This window comes from Stylophora pistillata, chromosome 6 (assembly GCF_964205215.1).
Source record: "Stylophora pistillata chromosome 6, jaStyPist1.2, whole genome shotgun sequence".
In the NCBI taxonomy this organism is placed as follows: domain Eukaryota; kingdom Metazoa; phylum Cnidaria; class Anthozoa; order Scleractinia; family Pocilloporidae; genus Stylophora; species Stylophora pistillata.
The window spans coordinates 11456242-11473290 of NC_142524.1; the positions used below are offsets into that span (position 1 = coordinate 11456242).

At 37.3% G+C, this 17049-nt stretch overlaps 2 protein-coding genes and 1 non-coding gene across 3 annotated transcripts; 1 reads left to right on the plus strand and 2 right to left on the minus strand.

Moving 5' to 3' along the window:
• Nucleotides 1-16: 16 nt before the first annotated feature.
• Nucleotides 17-9670, minus strand: LOC111340498 (cardiolipin synthase (CMP-forming)). Its single transcript, XM_022947355.2, has 7 exons — nt 9320-9670; nt 8070-8207; nt 7036-7165; nt 6392-6477; nt 6191-6259; nt 5457-5548; nt 17-711 (listed from the first exon to the last, which is right to left on the minus strand). Exons 1-7 carry the CDS (start codon nt 9668-9670, stop codon nt 630-632), a joined length of 948 nt encoding a protein of 315 aa, XP_022803090.2. The 3' UTR covers nt 17-629.
• A 76-nt stretch (nt 9671-9746) lies between these two features.
• Nucleotides 9747-13113, plus strand: LOC111340499 (complex I intermediate-associated protein 30, mitochondrial). The gene is made up of 3 exons (XM_022947356.2): nt 9747-10067; nt 10819-10995; nt 12269-13113. The coding sequence occupies exons 1-3, from the start codon at nt 9747-9749 to the stop codon at nt 12467-12469; spliced, it is 699 nt and encodes a 232-aa protein (XP_022803091.2). The 3' UTR covers nt 12470-13113.
• On the minus strand, nt 12694-15482 carry LOC111340500 (uncharacterized). Its single transcript, XR_015988649.1, has 2 exons — nt 15478-15482; nt 12694-14524 (listed from the first exon to the last, which is right to left on the minus strand). It is a non-coding gene; the product is annotated as an uncharacterized LOC111340500 (transcript).
• Nucleotides 15483-17049: the final 1567 nt, after the last annotated feature.

The window sequence follows — 17049 nt, forward strand, 5'->3', positions numbered from 1 at the left end:
CGACACTTAAAAAACTCTTAAAGACGCATTTGTTTTAGTAAGGCTTTTTATTCTTAGTTAGCTTAGCTTTTAATATTTTATACTACACATGATGTAACTGGCATCTTTTACAAAGCATTGTTGTAATGATGTAATTAGTATTTATTTCATGCATTGTTGTAATGATGTAATTAGTATTTATTCCATGCATTGTTGTAATGCGCAATTGATCATCCGGTCATGGAACGGCGCAATATAAACCCTCAATTTTATTTAATTTTTTTTTTTTTTTATAGACCGCCACTAACCTGCTTTTATTGAAATCCTTAGTTATAAGCGTCTAGGGTTCGAAAGATCTCCTTTGAAGGATGACAATAAATTGTTTGTTTTACGTTCTGTTCCTGTGTGTGTTTGTCTGTTTGTTCTTTGCTTCTTGTTACCTTTGTTTGTCTCCTTCTATTTGGATGGTTTTATTTTGCCTTTTTGTGTTTCTTGTTTTCTTTGTGTATGTGTGTGTGCGTGTGTGTGTTTAAGCGTAGGATACAAAGAGCACATCTTCCAACGAATACAACGCATTCTTCAAAATTATTTAATTTTTTTAATAATTTCATCTTTTTTTAAAACAAAGAAGCTCCGATAGTTCAATTAATTTATTTAAGATATTTTACAGATCCTCTAAAGTTGATGAGGTAACTAATACTAGACATGACAGTTGAAGCAGCCACTGTATACCTGAAAAATCAAAAACAAAACCAAAATTATGTGACCATGAAATAAAACACAACAAACACAATCAATTCCTTAATTCGTTTTTAGTCTTTACCCTACATACCCTAACATGATTCAGAATGCACATCCTCCATACATCAGAATGCACTTTCTCCATACATCAGAATGCACATTCTCCATATATCAGAATGCACATTCTCCATACATCAGAATGCACATTCTCCATACATCAGAACGCACATTCTCTACACATCAGAATGCACATTCTCCACACATCAGAATGCACATTCTCCACACATCAGAATGCACATTCTCCTTACATCAGAATGCACATTCTCCTGAGACATTTCCTAAGTTGCTCACAGGGAGAATTTATTTTCATATCTTTTTTTCACACATGATATGACTTAATTTTATTCTTAAGTAGGTAATATTCTTTGTAAATAATTTTTATCCATTTTATTTGTGTCCCCACATTAGTATGGGATATCTCCCAAACTAGAAGGTTCTTTGACACGTTAATAAAGTTTCTATCTATCTATCTTAACCATCAGGAGGTTGTTAGTGTTGAGTTGGTGATCACCTCCTTAATTCTCATGACCTTAATGTGTGATTCAGGGGGGTGATATTGTAAGGAGAAATTAGCTGCTAATCACTCTTAGGGGTTAACAAAACTCATATTTCCACTCAGAGCTGAGGGGTAAAAGGGAAAGTGATTCAACTTTTTTCTTGAGAGCTTTTTTAAGTGGAATGAGAAAAAAATTGATTTGCTTTTCTCCTGACTCACAATCCTCCTTTCCTCACTGTCTTCTCAGTATGCACCCTCCCCTCCTGCATAGCTCATACTGACCCTTTCACTGCCAAGACCTCAATAGTAATTCTCCTTACCGTCTGCTGCACAATTCTTATAATAATAGTTTGAAGAATTTGCTATTGGATCAACTAATTATTCCCTTATTGATATTTTCCTTAATTCTCGTCACTTGTCTGCTTGATATTGTATTGATATTGTAAGGAGAAATTCTGTCTTGGTCATTTATGGGAGTGAAAGGGATAATTAAATGCCTTACAGTCCAGACCCACTCCTGATTGTCATGCAGCACTGTAGAAAATGATTGGAGAACAGTATGGAGAATATGAATTTTAATGTCAGGGTATTTAGTAAATAAACCCCCTTGGGCGGTTGGTATGTCGGCTGAAAATGTCCATGGCTGAGAGATTGTCTGAAAAATGAATATTTGGCTGAGAAGCGAAGCTTCAAGGGCCAAATATTCAGCCAAGGACATTATCAACTGACATACCAGAAAGCCCAAACGGGGTTTATTTATTTTATAACCCTTCCATGAATTTTCACATTGCAATTAAACTGCGCGTAAACACAGTCAAAAAGCCAGTGGTGATCTGAAGGCAAACATGCATGATTGACGCAAGCAAGCAAGTACATTTGATTGGTTTAAATAACTTTATTTTCAGTGTGATTGGACCAAAACTTGACAAGCTGTCATTTGAAATGAACTCTCATAACGCACCTTAGATCAAAAACTCCAAAACTTGGCGCTTTTGGTTCACATTTTCCGACATACTGTTCAAAAACTTTTTTTGCACTTTCTGGAACAGCTTTTGCGACCAGCTCCTTAATGTCACTATTGCTAGACTCAAAAAAACCAGTTTGGCTTCCTTCCATGTAAATAGGAGAACGGAAAAGTTGAAACTCTTGTGTTGACTATGTTTCTTTGTCACGGAAAAAATCGGAGGACAAATATCGACGCGGACGGGGATTATTGCGTGATAACTGTCCTGTGATTTTGCACCACATGACATAAAGTAACCGATAAAATCGCGCCAAAATTAATGGGTAGGTTATAAAAAGGAATAATGCTTGTGCTTTAGTCTAACACTGAGCAGTGGGGTGGATGGGAAATGCTTCTCCTTCTTAAAATGCATGACCATTGCTGAGGTTGTAGTTTGGACAAAACTGACCAAAATCCTATACAGGAGTAACTGTATTTAGCCACTATCAGCCCAGTCCACATCAAATGTTTTTTAACACAATAATTAATATATCTGAGTCAGTTTGCTAGACATAACGTCTCGTAGTCACGTTCGACGCACTAAAAACTACTATAAAACGAATACAAGAATTGTAAAACCTGTAAAATGGTATATAAAAAGTCACTTGTAAAAATGTAGCGGAATTCCAAATCGATTTCGATCAATTACGATCCTCATCAGTAGTACTCCGCCATGTTCAAAATACTCATAAATAATTGTTCATATACGTGACTCTGAAATGTCCACACTTCTTCCAGGCTTCATGTAAGCGGTCATGATGTATCAATCACAGCTCGTGGGATTTGAAAAAAGTTCCATTCGTTCTTGGAGTTCATAAGCGAGTCTTCGTTCACATTATTTATCCTCACTCCTTCAGTTATTTGTCTCAGCATCGCGTCATTGTGATAAACCCCCGTCACATCCATTCGGAACTGCTTTACCTCTCTATTGTGTTTCTCTTTACAGTGTTTCCACAATGCAGATCGTTCTTCCTTATTGTTAAGTGATTTCGTATGCTCTTTCCCTCTGGTATACGCGCTCCTGGCTGTTTCCCCTACGTATACGCTGTTACATTGGATACACTTAATCTCATACGTCACACTTTCTCTATCACACGGTCCTTTTCCACCTGTGCTACACACTGGGCAGTCTTCTCGTCCACACTGTCGCGGTTTAAATGGGTCGGACTTTTGGAGTAGTCGTTTAATGGCGATTCCGGCTTTCTCCACCACTTTAATATTGAAACCTTGCTGCTTTATTTCTTTCTGGTATTCCTTCCGTAAGGTCCTTCCTTCCAGACCAGAAAGAAATAAAGCAGCAAGGTTTCAATATTAAAGTGGTGGAGAAAGCCGGAATCGCCATTAAACGACTACTCCAAAAGTCCGACCCATTTAAACCGCGACAGTGTGGACGAGAAGACTGCCCAGTGTGTAGCACAGGTGGAAAAGGACCGTGTGATAGAGAAAGTGTGACGTATGAGATTAAGTGTATCCAATGTAACAGCGTATACGTAGGGGAAACAGCCAGGAGCGCGTATACCAGAGGGAAAGAGCATACGAAATCACTTAACAATAAGGAAGAACGATCTGCATTGTGGAAACACTGTAAAGAGAAACACAATAGAGAGGTAAAGCAGTTCCGAATGGATGTGACGGGGGTTTATCACAATGACGCGATGCTGAGACAAATAACTGAAGGAGTGAGGATAAATAATGTGAACGAAGACTCGCTTATGAACTCCAAGAACGAATGGAACTTTTTTCAAATCCCACGAGCTGTGATTGATACATCATGACCGCTTACATGAAGCCTGGAAGAAGTGTGGACATTTCAGAGTCACGTATATGAACAATTATTTATGAGTATTTTGAACATGGCGGAGTACTACTGATGAGGATCGTAATTGATCGAAATCGATTTGGAATTCCGCTACATTTTTACAAGTGACTTTTTATATACCATTTTACAGGTTTTACAATTCTTGTATTCGTTTTATAGTAGTTTTTAGTGCGTCGAACGTGACTACGAGACGTTATGTCTAGCAAACTGACTCAATTATCGAACACGTTCCTGGCCTCGGCCCACAAAATTTCATCACAATTAATATATCACATATATATATATATATATATTTATGACACGACTCGGGTAGTCAGAGGGCCAATAACTAAAATCAACCAATGAAAATGCTCTATTGCCGGTCAATATTCTCTCAGTATTGGACCAGGCACTGTCCCGAATGGTCCCGAATGATACCGCACTAGTGTCCCTTTGAACTTCAGTCGTATAATAAATCTCTTATTAACCAAGCTTGCTCGGGACCGTACTGGAAGAATATCGGCCCTCGGTCTTTTTTGTACAGACCGAGCACAGCGAGGTCCGTACTGCCATTCTCCCAGTACCGCCCTTGCGATTGGTTAATAAGATATATATTATTTTAACAATTATTCCATGAGCGCACGTTGGATATGAGATGATATAAAGCCAACGAGGTGCATGGCGCCGAGTTGGCTATAATCATCTCATATCCAACAAGCGCGAGTGGAATAATTGTTTTATTAAAATTGCCCTGAAGATATTAGACAAATCTTTATATTAGACAAATTTTTTAGCTCACTTTTAATTTTAAGCTGATGCATATGCTTACCATATTTGTAGATTATGGTATATTGGCTGATATACCATAATGGCTAAGCCAATAAAAAGTCTTGAATTGCATTATCCAATGATCCATTTTTTAGTATATATATATATATATATATATGTATGTATATCTGAAGATTGAACTAATCAGTGAGATGTAACCATCTGATGATTGCATAAGAGTGAAATTCAGAGTCACAGAAAAAGTTAAGTCTTATTGATTTGTTCAATCTTCAGGTATACCATGCTCTGCAAACGCATCGAGCACTCTACCGCAACTATAGACTATAACTAAGATTAATATATGAATGTATGCCAGTATACACCTATTTTGGAAAACACTGCACTAGAAAATATATATTTAATATTATACACCTTTTCTTTTCTCCCTGAAAAAGTCTTTTTTCGATGAGAAACAAAAAGGTATATAATGTATAATATCTGTGCGCTCTTTGAAATACATTCAAATCAAGTCCAAGAATAATGTATAATATCTATATTTTCAAATTTGCAACAGAAAGAGGATGATTATATACTGGAAACTTGTTACCCACCAGAGGTATTGCAAATGAGGATGATCCACAAATCCAAAAACAGGAGCTGCCAGTGAACAGCCAACAAGAGCTAGCTGTAAAACAGTGTTTGCCTAAACCAATGGAAGAAATTGGATTATAAATGGAGGCTCTTGCATTAACATACAAGTTGTCATGGTTGGTCATCCACTCACTGGGATGGCTGCATTGAAAATTATATGCAAATGTTGACCTTTTCTTTCAGTTTCCTCAAGAATAAAATTGTATTGAATAAGTTAATCCCAGAACAAAGTGGTGGAGTTGTGTTAACTTCAGAGCAGGCACAATTTTGGCAAGCCAGAGCTCACTATTCTTTTGGTGAATATCATAGCAGCCATCTTTGACTTTGACTTTGCAGAATGTTGGAGGGATCTAAAGAAATTTGTACCATGGGGAATAACAACAGTCAAAATAAAGAAAAGGGGAGGGGTAGACTAAGGGTTGTGCATTTTAAATCACATTTAACTGTGTTTTCTTATTTTGTGCGCACAAATCTCGTGTTTTTCATTTCTGTCAAATTTAATTGCAATTTTACTAGCTTTGTATTCTGATTTTAGCTATCATGGAATCAAAGTATTTTACATATGTCTAACAAGTTTAGAAATTTGCAGTCAGATACTGATGATAAAATACAAAATTCTCTTCACCATATCTGAAGGAAATGTAGAACCAGTTGGCAGGGAGAAATAGAAATCAGATCGGGGGGGTTGACTTACCTTGCCAAGGAAGTTGGGTCTAAGCTCCACTGTAGGAAAGTTAAAATCAAAGTACCTGGAAATAGTTTTCTACAGAAAACAAAATAGATATTTACAAACAGTCTAAGAGAAACAAAAAACAAATTGGGACTCTCACACACTGCATTGTTGCCATTTGTTTGTTGTGAAATGCTTGGAAGCTTGACCAAGGTAAAAACCTACCGGTGATGGAAGTGAATTGTATCTCAAGTAAAAAGCATAGCCAATCAAAAGAGCATCTCGACTCAAAATCAAAGCAGTCAGGGAAACTGAAAAGAAGGAAATAAAGAATGTGTGCAAGGTCTAAACAAAAAGGACCCCCTATAATAGTTTGAGCCATGCTGTATTGATACTGTGAACCTTCTCTTGCCCAATTGTCTGCACCATCTGCCATGCAGTGTTCCTTCATTGATAAAAAGTGTTATTATATGGCTGTGTCTCCCAAGGACTGAGAACTACCAAATTCACGAATTTGATTGGCAGAAATCAATATTGAAAGTGGTCTAGATTTTCCCATCTAAACTGGTCTAGAAAAAAAAGGTACAAAGAATATAAAAAGTTGGCATATAAGACAGCCATATAATAAACATCTTATTAACCAAGCTAGGTCGGTTAGGGGTAAGAGACATTAATTTACCATGCACAAGATTACTGTGTGGTGGATGTTCTCCCCTGGGGTGGGATGGGTGGGTTTGCTGGGCCCGCAGTAATTGGCGCAAGCTGTTGCGGTGTCCCTGCCTGTTGGCGAAGCTAATAAACTAAACTAAACTCAACTCAATAAAATCAAATTTAGTAAATAACTTTATAATCAAGTCCAAATAATTTACCAGGTAGAAGAGACACAACAGTGAGAGACACAGTTAGCACAGACATCAGGATCTTGTCGGCAAGTGGATCTAAAACTGTGCCCAATACTGACTTCTGGTTTTTAAAATTTCTTGCTATGAATCCATCAAGCTATAGGAATACAGAGATGTATGGTTATGATTCACCTTAAATTCTTCTTATCATTTTTCTTACGCTGACACCTTTGGATTTCTTTTGTTCCGTAGTTCACGTATGCTTTAATGTGCAGGGCCCAGTTGTTCGAAGGCTGACAAGCGCTAACCCAAGGTTAAAATTTAATCCAGGTTTCTATATTTCTCTGTTCAAGAACCGTTTTGGGGTAATTTTTCTAAATATTTTTAGAGCATTCAATCATCAAATTGTAGACAAATGGAATTAAAATAAATTTGTTTGGAAGGCTTTTACATCTGAAATCAAATTTTACTCTAACCCTGGGTTATCTTAACCCATTTTTGAACAACCTGGCCCTGATCAATTGGAAGCTTCAACAAAGACTTGACACTTCAGGTTAAGATTTCCCAGCCCCAGCAAGGCAAGGTTAAAATTTCCCAACTCCCAGGACAAAGGAAAGTAAAAGTCAGGGTATAAATGGATGCTGGGGTGTACATACAGATTCTAATCACCTACTTCCAGCACTGGATTATGAAAAAGAGTCTAAACAGAAGAGGTTCATGATAATGAAGACATTACAAATTTAAATGTATTAGATTAAATCATGCACCCCTTAATGTAAAGCAAAAGCAATTGGTGATAAGGTAAGATTATCCAAGTTAAAATTGACTTTAGGCATATTGCCCTTTTTAAAAAACAGAGTTATACATGTATCAGACTAATCAATGATTAATATTTATAAGCCTCAAAAGAAACTGATGGACATTCATATTTATTTGCCAAGAAAAAGAGTGAAGCTTTTGGAGTAAAAAAAATTGTTGCTTGTCACTCTTATTCAATCCTAATGAGCAGATATTAGAGACACAAAAACTGTGACCACAACAACTGTCCACTCATACTTTACCATGTCTGTGATACCAGCCACACCAAACAAAGTTAAGGAGCTGACAAAATCTTCTGAAACTATCAGATAACCAAGAACTGGGGTCAGCAGTATTCTGAGGGTGGACAGCAGATTCGGCACTGTATAGATATCCTCTTTCTTTAAAACAAGAATGGAATGAACCAAATTGTCCTTTAATCAATTGGCATAAATTCTTCATTAATTTGGGTGCAATGCAACTTTTATGATCACTAACATATTCATGTACACTCCAAACAAATAATTCTACATATCATTCCAATATCATAGTGTAAAAGAAAACTTGCAAAAGCTTTTAGCTGCATTGAAAAGCACAATCATGCCTATGATTTGATCATGTACAGCCTGACTGTTTTGATTGGGGTAGTCCTGACACTAAGTTTCAACAACCTAATGGAAGTCAGTATCTGAGGCAATGAAGAGCTGTTGTCAGTTGAGTGTAATAAGTCTGGTTTGGATGATCTGATTACATGATCAAAATAATTACAAAATGTCAAGCAACTTGAAAAAAAAGCCAATACCTGATGGCTGCACAGGAGGCAACAGACACTTCTTTTTTTCTTTTTTCTTTTTTTTTTTGGGGGGGGGGGGAGGGAATCAAGAGGAAGAAAACATAGATAGATAGATAGTTTATTTGTAAAAAGCTTGCAGCCACTGAGCTGAATTGTGCATTTACAATATAGTATAAAATATAATATAGTATGATAATATATAAAATAATATCTTATAATAGTGAGTATAATATACTGATAGTATTAAAGTCCTAACTAAATAATAGTATCCTATAAATATAATGAAAGTTTAAACCGTTAAAAATATATGCAACGGCATCGATCTCATTTACAAAACTCACCGAGCACTAAAATTCGTTGTTAATACATGATCTGACTGAAAAACTATTTTTGGAGATGACTTTAGGGATGTGATAGACTTGGCATCAGACATTTACCCTAATAGGTAGCAGAGAGACCAAAGCAAAAGCAGCTGAGTCGAACATTTTGTCCATATTCTATTCAATCCCTAGGACTGGGGGAAGATTACGCCTCAGTTTTAAAATGTCATATTGTAATATAGTTTTAGTATCTCATACTGATTATCACCATAGTCATTACCTTCCCCACCACCCTTTCGACCGATGCTGCATCCCCTCCCCTCACACACTTTCCTCCAACAACGCTGTAACCAAAGATACAAGAAGCAAATTATATCTAGTTATATGGAGCAGGACATACCATTTCTTTAATCTTTTCCAGCCTCGCCTTAATTTTTCCAGACACTGGCTTTATCTTCCCAGGTTCTTCCACATCTCTTTGAAAATGAAAAGAAGTGAATTTATAAGTTCTTGAACCTTTCAGCTTCCAAAACGTGGAGATGTGTTCTGGAACACAGTTTCCGGGCTGCCAAACGAAGCTTCCAGAGTAGCGATCTTCAGACGAACGTTGATGCCCGAAAAAACTAAAATTGGAGACGTAGGCAGCGGGTATAACAGATTTTTGTTTAAAATGCAGGAACTTGGAGTTAAAAAATCTTTCTAGGGTTGAAGTCAGGCGAAGTGTTTGGCAAGTACCGCAAACAGCCGCCATTTTTCATCCCACTCGAAGCCAGTCTCCGTCGGAAAAGTGACACAGCGTAAAGTCTGGTTACCACTACAAAAACATCATGGCGGCTGGAAAAGGCATCGTGAAAGGTGTCCAAGGGTTTTTAAGGAAGCCAGCCGTTAAAAAAGTTGTAGACACCCTCTTTCCGGATCCAATGTCGAGATTAAAGTACCAGGAGATTCTGTGGGACTTCAGCAATAAGGAATCTTTAGAACAGTGGACACTGATAACAGATGAACAATTTGGTGGTAAATCAACAGCTGAATTTGTACGATCTCCAGGGGGAAAGGCTGTGTTTAAAGGAAATCTATCCACTGAACTACCTCAAGCTACGAGTGTCAAGTACAGTGGTATGTGTGCAATCAGAGCGCAGCCACACAGGGTTAGTTTCAGGCCACGTAGACTTAACCATGTAATTCCTATGAGTGACCAGGACAGAATTTTTCCTTACGAGATCAGTTCAACATCAAGTAGACAAGAGATGAGAAAAAAATATCAGTCAGGGGATTACTAGTTGGTCCAATACTAAATTCTTTAAAGTAACATCACAAGAATTGGATGGCAAACAGTAAGGAGAATTTCTAATGAGATGTTGCAAATCAGAGGGTCAAAGATAACAGCCACAGGGTGGAAATTTATTCTTGTGGAAATATGGATCAGAAATTTTTATCATACAATATCACACATTAAATAATGGGTTTTTCTGGATTTTATCAACTTGGCCTAACATAATTTTGTCATCTTGGCTTTTATTGTGACATGCCATTTTTTTTACCGTATTCCCCATCCCAACCCCCCCCCCATCCCCTCCCCCTTCTGCCACAGAAGACAAGCTATGGCAGAGGGCCTGATAGGATATTTCTTCAATGTCAGCTCTTTCTGTCACACAGACTTCAATATCTCCCTTATCTTACCGCTATGTGATTACCCTTTTTCATATCAATGCAAAAACGATAAGTGTTTCAATGATCCTTTTAGGAGGACAGCCCCTGCACAAGGGGCACCCTCCTTGCCTTTAAACAGGACATTAACCAATCAATTGTTTTTCTTAGATCTTGGAGGTAGTCTCTAGGAAAGACAGAAAATATATTTGAAAAATATATAATAATCAGAGTTATTTAATTACTCTCCAGGATTGGAAAGGTGATGTTGTTGCAAATGACGTAACAGATTATGATGGTATTGTTATGAGAGTGCGAGGTGATGGTAGAACATATGCATTCAATGTTCAGACACAAAGCATTAGAGATGATGACATTCATCAGTCTTTCTTTCATACAAGAGGAGGACCACTTTGGGAGACAGTAAAGGTACAAATTAAAAAAAGACACACATGATTTACACAGCAAACAGTGGGATAGGCTTGATTTCCACCCCTTTCTTGAGTCCAGTCTTTTTTGTCCCTTCCCAAGAAAAGAGTGGGTTCGGGGAGGAGTGCGGGCTCTGGTTCCCAAACAGTGGCTGGTAATTGAGCCTAACAGTGGGACTTTAGGGGAAAAAATTGTGTCTAAGGGGGTAAGTTTTTAAATGAAAAGTAGAGCTGTACCAGTGGGGTGTATTTCCTGATAATCTGATTTTATCAACTAAGTTGATAAAAGAAAGAAGATGTTATTCAATGGAGGCCATCATGGCCCAACACAAATGGTAACCAACTAGCCACTGTCTAGTAAAAATTCAGTTTTGGTTAGCGGTTTTCAATTTCTGGCCATGAGCCTGTTTGGCTTGTAAACAAACTAAAATTGTCATAACATCTAAGTTGTCACTAGCCACCTGGCTAAAAAGTTAGTGTCAAGCCCTGGGCATACTCGTAGAAAAAGTAACTCCAAGTGCCCCAATATAATTTTTTGATTGTTATCATCTGCCTTAGCCTTTGGCTTCTGCAGATAACTCAGACCATGGCATTAAAATTCATGATGTCATGCTCAACCTCATTGAATGATTGCCTATTGTTAGGAAACTTTTCAAGCATACCTGTGTTTTCAAGTTTAAGAATGCACCTAGGATATATTATTTTGTAGTTTAAAATGATTCCTCAGTCAATTATTAATACCAGAGTGAAGTGAAGGGCAACTAAAGAAAATCTGCAACCGCTAGTGAGCATTTGCATCTGAAAGGTTGCAGATTTCAGAGTTAATTGAGTCTCTTGCTTTCAAGAACCACACACACAGGTGATGGATTGTAAATAACAGGGATGGATCCTGGAATTTTTTAATCAGAAAGTACTGATCTTTCTGACACTCTTACTTAAACCTAAATAAGCCACAAAATGTTTCAAAATAACTAGATTTTAAATACTTCAAACAAATAATAAATATTTGGGTTTCAAACAAAAACCAAAACTCCCTTCAGGTCTGATGGGATTAAGGGGGTGGGGACTCCCCAGACCCTCCCCCCCCCTCTGGACAAGTCATTGAACAAGATCTTTGTCTTTCAAGGCTCGTGAAGCTAGTGCAATATAGTTACAACATTAGTCTTTCTTTCCTGCAATTTGAAAGATTGCAACCATGAGATAAAACGGTTTTTACCAACAATGGTCCTACAATGTACTACATTTTCTAATGCAGTTAATATATGTCTTACCAGGTGCCATTCACGAAGTTTGTCCTAACCAATGCAGGTTACTTGCAGGATCAACAGATGGCTTTTCCAAGGATACGCACACTAGGCTTCACTTTAGCAGACTGGAACACAGGACCATTTCATTTAGAAATTGACTACATTAAGCTGGTTATGTTTATGTACCAGCCTAAACATTTCAAGTACCACTGGCAAAGTAAAGTTTAGATTTGTTATGAGGCAGCCCCCTAATGTATTTTTCTGTTTCCCTTGACTATGAAATGTTTCGGTAGGAACATTTCATTTGTATTGGCCACTTTTTCTGAATTTAGGCTTGTGTTCAACGTCTACAAATTTGATATATTTTCATGTATGGAGTCAGTTTTGAATCATAATGTAAACTTCACCATTGCTTGTTACTCGTGAAAAAAACTAAGCCACATCGATAAATGTTTTCTCCAGAGCACTGTCCTTCAATTTAATAAACAGGTAAACGATGGTCACAGAAATTTCAACCGCTATTGATCACAAGAATCATATGTAATGAAACGGCTCAGGTGTGCACTCTTGGATGAGTGTTGTTTTTTGTGTGTGTGGAAAAGTTGTGGTATTGTTTTAATAGCTTATCATTAGTGCTTCGGCAAGATTTTCTATGCCTGCGAGAAACTATGAGAACTTATGAAGCCTTGAGCATATCATTCCTCAACGAAATTTCACTGGAACAAAAATAACAGAACTTTGGTAGTAGTAACAAACATTGTGCAAATAATTATGTTTATGGATTCATATATATACTTCAACAGATCATTTCTATCTTAAGTTTAAATTGTATATAAAAAATTTATCAGATATAATTTTCCTTTTTAGCAATATTATTATGTTTTTCATGATTCACTTGTCTAAACTGTAACAACAACATATATATTAACTATTTTGTCAAGACACGTGCCTTGAAACATTTCCTATCCATGTTGTCCATATAAGGTTGCAATAGTGAACTGTTGCACTATGTTAGGGAGTCCTTTTCAATAGCTGTCCTGGCACATTTCCGATCCACATTCAACTCTTTTCATTTAAAAATGGATGAAAATCAGAGTTTGAAACAGAAAACCCTATTCCTCCAAAAAACCCAATTTTCCAGTGTTAAGAGCTTTCAATTATGGCTTTCTGGTTTTGTTTTGCACTGATGTGTTTTCCCATTTGGGTATGTCAGTGATTTTGCAAATAATAACTGGCCAAATAATAACTTTGCAAATAATAACTGTCCAAAGGACTGTAATTGAAGTAGATATGAATATGCTTTCAGTTCTACATGACTTACAATGTTTGGTATTTCCCATTACTATAAAGGAAAGGGTTCCCATAAGAACCTTCAGACATCCTTTCCTGAGTGGTCTGCTGTGCTCCTTGAGAACTTGGCGTCGATGGGTAAAACCCTGTGTCATGATACCCAGAACCCTGATTCCATGCTGGGTAAAACCCTGTTTCCATACTGGATGATGGAGGCATGGATGAATTGGCTCTGTTGCCAAGCATGAGTTGAAATAACTTTAACTCGTATGCACACGGGACTTTTCCATTTCATCCTTTAAGAAGCTGATCATTTCTTTTGTTGGGTCATTTCTAACAGCTTCTTGGATGAGTTGTATTACTTCCTGGTTGATATCAAGTTTATCTTTATTAGATTTCCCTTTCTTCAGGGACCTTTTGGGAACAAACATCTCAACTTCATCATCAACATTGTCAGGATCATAAAGAGAATTTCCAGGGATGCGTGGAGGTGATGATGAAGATGTTGATGGTTCTAAAGCACATTCAGGTTGGGACGAGTCCCTTGTTTTCACCACGTCAAACAAGGTGTTGAACCACTTGCCAAACCCATGGTCTCCTTGGTACCTTTTCATCCCTGTTTCTGTCTTTTGGGTTGGAGCTGCTTGTTTACACTGGCTGACACACTTCTTGAATTTTGTTCTCATTTGGTTGACTGACATTGTGAACTTGTCACCTCTAGCTGATGCCCTCTCTTTCGACTCATCCAAGATTTTGACAACAATTGGGCCATTTCTCTGATTCTTGGTATTAGTAAAAATCAGTTTGTTCTTAAACTCATTGCTGCTAACAACGATGTCAACAAAATTGTCCAGACTTTTTGGACACCACCGAAGTTTTCGCCCAGGTCTTTAGCTGCTCTTCCCCTTTCCTTTCTTAAAAAAATGTGGCAAAGCAAATTCCATATCTCTATCTCTCTCTTCTTCATCATCATCATCATCAAGACGCCTTTTACTATAGGACAAACATGCAAACCTGGATATTAGTTTTATCAGCCAAAGTACAGCAAGCTGTAAATGTTGTGAAATCAGACCAAATAAATTGGTTCGAATCGATGAACAGATAATGATCTTAGCAGAGAAAATAATGGAAATATTATTTGTGTTTTTAAATGTACAATTGTAAATCTCACTACGTATAGGCAATTTACAAATGCTGCTTGAGATTGGCTTATTCAACACTCACACTAAAATCAAAATTGCATCAAATCTGGGTTGTCCTAATTCCTATTTCTACAACAAAAGACATAACATGTTGCTCTAATAGCTATATTTATCATTTTCTTGATTATGTAAGGTTGCTGCTTTTTGTCAATGCCTATGTCATTCATCAGGTCTAAGAACGTAGAGCATTCATCTGAGAAAACGCCAAGGGAGCTCATGGAGAGATTTACAAATTTCACACATCTAAAAGATCTACTCATTTCGTTAATCAAGTTCACAGGCAGCCCAAGCTCACTACTTGAAAAGCGGACGTGACTCTTAACGTGTTGCGCAACGTTTTATATTTATAAAGGTTTGTATGGGATGTTATCGGTTTGCCTTAAAAGAGAGAAAAAATGTCTTGTTTTGAAATAAAATGGGCTTACCTTATTGCTTTGTTGTTTTCTTTGTTGATTCCGAGCGTCTCAGGCCATTTTGAAGCGTTTTCGGCGAGTTAGCGCTATGTTGGTGTTCAACTGCTAAATGAAAGACTCAACAAAGAAAACTCAACAAAGCAATAAGGTAAGCCCATTTTATTTCAAAACAAGACATATTTTTCTCTCTTTTAAGGCAAACCGATAACATCCCATACAAACCTTTATAAATATAAAACGTTGCGCAACACAGTAAGAGTCACGTCCGCTTTTTCAAGTAGTGAGCTTAGGCTGCCTGTGTCAAGTTGCGTTATTTTTCTTTTTTACGTACTGCATTGTTGTACAGGTTAGATTTGAAACCAACTTTTAATTTTAGAACATATAGGCACTTGGACTGGATTAGGAAAAGAAGATCTGGACTAATTTTCACCACTTATTATTGAGGGATTTAGAAAACCAGTAACATCTGCATAGAGTGAGGAGCTAACATTAATTACAGGTTGAAGGGACTTGGCAATGAAGTTGAGGATTGAGTCGTGTCTCCAGGTAAAGCGAGCAAGGCATTGTTGACAACCAGCGACAACATGAAGGAGTGACTCAGGATTAAGGCTAAAGGAACAATCAGGACTTTGTGGTAATTCCCATCTTACCAAATTAATTCTTACGTGTAGGAAGAGAGTTGTTGATGTAGCGAATGGTAAAGTTGTAAACGTCCTTCTGTAGATGAAACTGGGCCACTGACCAAATAGAATTAACAGATGACAATGAATAATTGATGACATTTGAGAAGAAGAAACCTTGAGATGTTAGGTGGCGATAAGTCGACTACTTCATAGCGCTTTTCAATATCTACTATATAATTTAAAAAAATCAAGTCCTTTTTGAAAACAGCCAAAGTGTTTGATGATCTCATTGATAAAGGTAGTTCGTTCCACAGTTTGGGGCAAGCAGCCAAAATACATAAAGAAGTGGTTCATGCACTACAGACAAGTATATTTAGTACTCTCGAAGCAAAAGGAACACATTCCCGCCATTTTGTTCGAAATGATCAAAACAAATCGTGTCACCATGGACGTTAAGAGACAAAAATAGGAAAGGTGCAAAACTCTGGTAAAAAATTAATTTATTTAGTATATTTGTAACGTATGCATTAGATTCGGCACATGAAAAAGTTTGACGTTTGAAACCAAGTCGATCTTTTGCTGTTCTATTCGATAAGCCCAGTCAAATAGAACGGCAGGTCGACCCAAATACAAAACTGTCGTACCTAATTGATTCAAAAGTCGAACTTTACATGTGCCGAATCTAATTATAAGATTCGGCACAAATTAAGTTCGACGTTTGAACCGAACCTAAGTCACTTTAATTCGACTGCAGTATTTCGTCGTGAACCGACGCTCCTGTTTCTCAGAGAGTTGTTACAGGTAAATCTGCAAGAAATCATTACATGTCGCCGATAATTGTGATCGAATGGGCACTTGCCTTAACTATGGACATTTCCGAATTTGATGATGATTCTTGAAGGGTTTGACTACTGGCGTTATCAGAACCATGATTTTTATTTCAATTTAAAGTTGAAAATGTCATGCCCTTCTAATTGGCTTTTACAAAGTAAAGAAAGTTATTTCAAACATAACTGGGTCAATAGACATGGTTAGACAGGAAGTAATATTTTTGTTTGTGCAACCTCTGCAATTTCCGAGAAATCGACATATGTTGCACCCAGCCTACTTCACCCTGATGAGCTAAGATCGATGCCAGCTAAAGAAAAAAAACCTCAAGTGCGCTCTCTGTTTCGAAAAGCTCAAGTTTAAACAGCGTTGAAAGCTAGTTTATCGGGTGGAAATTGTGTCAGAATTTACGATTGTGAACAGGTTAATTGTCTCAGCCCCAACGATCCTTC